General features: G+C 37.6%; 1 protein-coding gene across 2 annotated transcripts in view; it reads right to left on the bottom strand.

The window, feature by feature from the left end:
• Scaper (S-phase cyclin A associated protein in the ER) overlaps positions 1 to 4,434 on the bottom strand; it is a 498,868-nt gene that overhangs the window by 360,348 nt on the left and 134,086 nt on the right. For both annotated transcript variants that reach the window (XM_031343583.1, XM_031343584.1), the window contains exons 17-18: positions 4,008 to 4,163; positions 2,757 to 2,899 (exon numbers count right to left, since the gene is read on the bottom strand). In XM_031343583.1, the coding sequence (XP_031199443.1) occupies positions 2,757 to 2,899; positions 4,008 to 4,163 (299 nt within the window). The remainder of the gene's footprint in view (positions 1 to 2,756; positions 2,900 to 4,007; positions 4,164 to 4,434) is intronic.

Raw genomic sequence — 4,434 nt, forward strand, 5'->3', positions numbered from 1 at the left:
TTTTTTTTCTTTTTTTTCGGAGGGGAAACCGCGAAAGGAGATATCATATGACACGTAAATAAAGAAAATATCTAATTAAAAAAACGAAGTAACAGAAAAAAAAGGTGTACAGATCTAAACAGAGAATTCTCAAATGCAGAAACAAAAATGGCTGAGAAAACAAATGTTCAACATTATTAAGAAAATATAAATCAAAACCACTCTGAGATTTTATCTTATGCCTGCCAAAATGGCTTAAATCAATAAAACAAGTAACAGCTCACCCTTGTGAGAATGTGGGAAAAGGGGAACAATCATCCATTGCTTTTGGAAGTGCAAACTTGTATAGCTACTATGGAAATCAGTGTGGTGATCCCTAAGGAAGATGGGAATCAAGATACCTTAAGATCAAGCTATACCACTGTTTGGCATATACTCAAAAGGATACTTCATCCTACCACAGTAACACTTGCTCAACTATGCTCATTGTGCTCCGTTCATAATAGCCAGAAATCATAAACAACCTGTATGTCTGTCTACATTTCTTCACAAATGGATAGAGACAATGTGGTACATTTGCACAACAGAGTACTCAGCCACATCGAAAAGAAAGAAAACAGATGGAAGGAAAGAAGGAAGGGAGGGAGGGGGCAGGGAAGGAAGGAGAAAGTGAGCATGCATACATGAAACTTGAAATAAATGAAAGTAGAAAAAAATCATCCTGAATGAGATATCAAAGACCCAGAAAGACAAATACAATATATATTTGCCATATGTGATTATTAGCTGTTAAGTAATTGATACCTAAGCTACAATCCATAGACCCACAGAGTTTAGGTATAAACTGCAGGCTGTGCAGGCAGAGAGATCTCCCAAGGAAAGGGAAATAATAGGATAGTTATAGATGGCATAGGGTAGAGGGACTGAAACAGGAGGAGGAAATGGAGGAAGGAATAGAGGGAGAGACAGCTAAAATGAAGGGCCATTTGTGGGGGTAGTATGAAAATACAGTAGAAACTTCATAAAATATATACATTTATGAAGGTGATCTAAATGAAATTGCCAAATAATGGGAAACATAGAGTCGCAACTGACAAGCCACCTCTTGTTATCAAATAAAAAGTTCCAGTACTGGGACTGGGTTACAACTAATTGCTGGCTAAAAAGTTCTCATGGGAACCCCTAGACAACTCATGCTGTTGCCAAGACCATAGGCTGCTTTCCACAAACTGCAAGGCCCTATACAGCTATACAACTCACTGAATATAGAGAAGTCAAGTTGGTGCCTATACAGAACCTTTACCCCTACATCCTACTATCTTGGTAAAGGACGCAGAATTGTTCCTTTCTAAAAGAACTGCAGTGACAAAAATGAAGAAGAGCCTAAAGGAAAAATGGAGGTCCAGTTTCCAGCCCAACTTGGAATTCAGCTCTTGGCGTGGTGGTGGGGAGCCAGGGCCTGACACTATTACTGATACTATGAGCCACCAACCAGACAGCATACACGGGCTGGTCCAAGACATGTATAACAGAGGTCTGTCTGGTCTAGCTTCAGTGGGAGAAGATGCGCCTAATCCTTGAGGCTGCTGGGAAGAGTGAGGCCTGATGGGGGGAGCATCCTCTTGGAGACCAGGGGGAGGGGGAGGAGGAATGGGATGAGGAACTGGGGGAGAGGGGACCAAGAAGGAGGGAGCAATGTCTGGATTATAAATAAAATAATATTTTTAAAAAAGAAGGAAAAAAAGAGGTAAAGTACAAAAAAAGTTTTATTTTAACAAAGACTAAAACAGTAAAAGTGACAAAGATTTGAGACACAGGGATGACCAATCTAAAATTGGCACCAATAAACCCTATCTCATTAAACAGTTATATCAAATGCAGTGCAATAAACATATAAATCAGAAAGATGAAATAAATAAGCAGATTTCAGAAAAATAAATAACATGTTTGAGAAAACCACAGCAGGATGAAAGAAAAAAGACAGAAGACAACTGTGGTTATATTTGTAACAGAAAAAAATGACCTTTATACAAGAAATATTTTTAGAGCCAGAGAGAAGCATTTCATAATAAAAGTAAGAATATCTTCCTTGTCTCAGTAAGATGGAGTGAAAACAGAATGTACAATTTAGCATCAAAACACATAATGATACCACTCAGCTACTACACTTGGGAAGTGGGCAGACAAGCAGAAGACCAGAGGGCTCTGTCGCCTACTCAGCTGACAAGCACAGAATATTCTAACCAATATCATCCCCAGGGGCAGAGAGAACAGTACATATCTAAGGCTATAAACACAGTCTCAACAAATATTACAGCAATAAAAACATACAAAGTATATTCTTCGAGTGACAAGGCTTCATTAGAAACCAGTAACAGAAAGCAATGTTATATTGAAAGCTAAATTCATACTTATAAAATAACTACAAGTCAAAGAGATCTAAATAACCTAAGGTTCAAAAGAAAGGTCTTTAATTGATGACCCTTACTTATGCAAATATCTTGAAAGACAATTCCTTTTCATTAAAGCTCATTAGAATTAAATTATATTTTTTCATGCAAAAAAGACTTCAAATAATTTTCTCGGCCAATACAAGTTTCAAAAGTTCTCTATTTTAAATGTAATGTCAAATATCCTAAAAATCTGGCACATTTCTAAACTTGTGGTATTTATAAACTATATGCAAGTCATCACTGGAGTTAATAAGATCAGCTATAACTATTTGCTCAATGGCAAACTGTTCATCAAGACTAAAACCAAGATAGTAAACTAGGTACCTTGCTCTTTCCCGGGCTGCATCTTCACGTGCTTTCTCCTTCTCTTGCCTCTGTTGCTCAATTCGGGCTTCTTGTTCTTTCCTCTTCATCAATAATTCCTCTACACGGGCCTGCCGTTCTGCCTCCAAGGCTCTCTTACGTTCCTGACGTTAAAAAATTAAAGTTATCAGAATTATGAGTACAATTAAAACAATCAAAGGTGGCATAACTTTGACAACAAACATTTATTTATTCCTGGATTGTCTACAAGTATATAGCTTCTAAGAATTTAAGCAAAATTCAAACAGCAATGACATAGGGTTTTCATATGTCATTTACCATTGTTACACAAAATTATAACATGATCTTATATGTATTAAATCCTAAGAAATACACACACACACACACATATACACATAAACATAGTCACACACTTCTATGTATACCTCGTGGCATAGTTAGAAAACAAGTTTAATCAAATTTGAAGAGTCATGATCTGTAAAAATGTGCTGACTATATTCCTACATACTAATAAGGAACTTGAAAATACAGTTAGGTAAAAATTCCATTTAAAATAGTATAATGCCTAATCTTGCTTGTTAACTGGACTTAATCTGAAATTAACTAAGATCCAACCAAGTAACTGGCACACCTATGACAGATTTTTCTTGGTTGACTTGAGGTGGAAGACCCACCTTTATCTGAGCCACATCTTCTGGTGGCAGCCCACACAAAAAGACATCAAAGAAGGAAGCTTTTGCTATTGTTCTGCTTGCCCTCACTCTCACTGGCCAAATTCATGTCATGTTCCTAAGCCATTCCTTCCCTGGTGTTAGAACCTATTTAAATTCTCAGAATTTCAATACAAGCTGGAAAGAGATAGCTCTCTAGGAATTCTGAGACCCTAGCACCAGACTGCAACAACTAAGACACTCAGATTCATGAAATGAACTACTACCAAATCCTTGGCTGTTCTTTCAGGTGACAGCAATTGTTACACAAGCCACTCCAACACACACACACACACACACACACACACACACACACACACACATACACACTTTTGCACACACATATATTTCACTGTATGTGTATATGTGTATATACACATATATTTCATATATTTCACTTTGTAAGAACTAGAGGCAGGCAGAGAGGCAGGCAGGCAGGCAGGCAGGCAGGCAGGCAGAGTTTTACTTCTCTCTGGATCTTCAGCCTAACTCAAAGCCTGAGATATGAAAGAAACTTAGTAAATGCTGAGTAGAATCCTACCTGCACAGCCTCATCACGAGCTTGCTTTTCTTCTTGTCTTCTCTGACGTTCTTCCTGCAATTCATTAAGTCTCTGCTCATATTCCTTCAGTTTTGATAAAACATCATGACGTTTATTCTGAGCTTCAAGGGTATTTATGAAGGCAATCTCATTTACCTTCAATGAGAACAAAAACAGAGTCAGAATCAAATTAATTCTTTTTTATAAATTAGTTATTTTCATTTTATGTGCATTGGTGTTTTGCCTGATGTATTCTGTGTTACAGTGCCAGATCTTGGAGTTACAGGTGATTGTGAGCTACCATCTGGGTTCTGGAATTTGAACCCAGGTTCTCTGAAAGAGCAGTCAGTGCCATCAACCACTGAGCCTTCTCTCCAGCTCCCTCAAATTAATTCTTAAAAGAGGAGAGAGAGAGAGAGAGAGAGAG

The sequence above is a fragment of the Mastomys coucha genome, unplaced genomic scaffold (assembly GCF_008632895.1).
Source record: "Mastomys coucha isolate ucsf_1 unplaced genomic scaffold, UCSF_Mcou_1 pScaffold23, whole genome shotgun sequence".
Classification (NCBI taxonomy): Eukaryota; Metazoa; Chordata; class Mammalia; order Rodentia; family Muridae; genus Mastomys; species Mastomys coucha.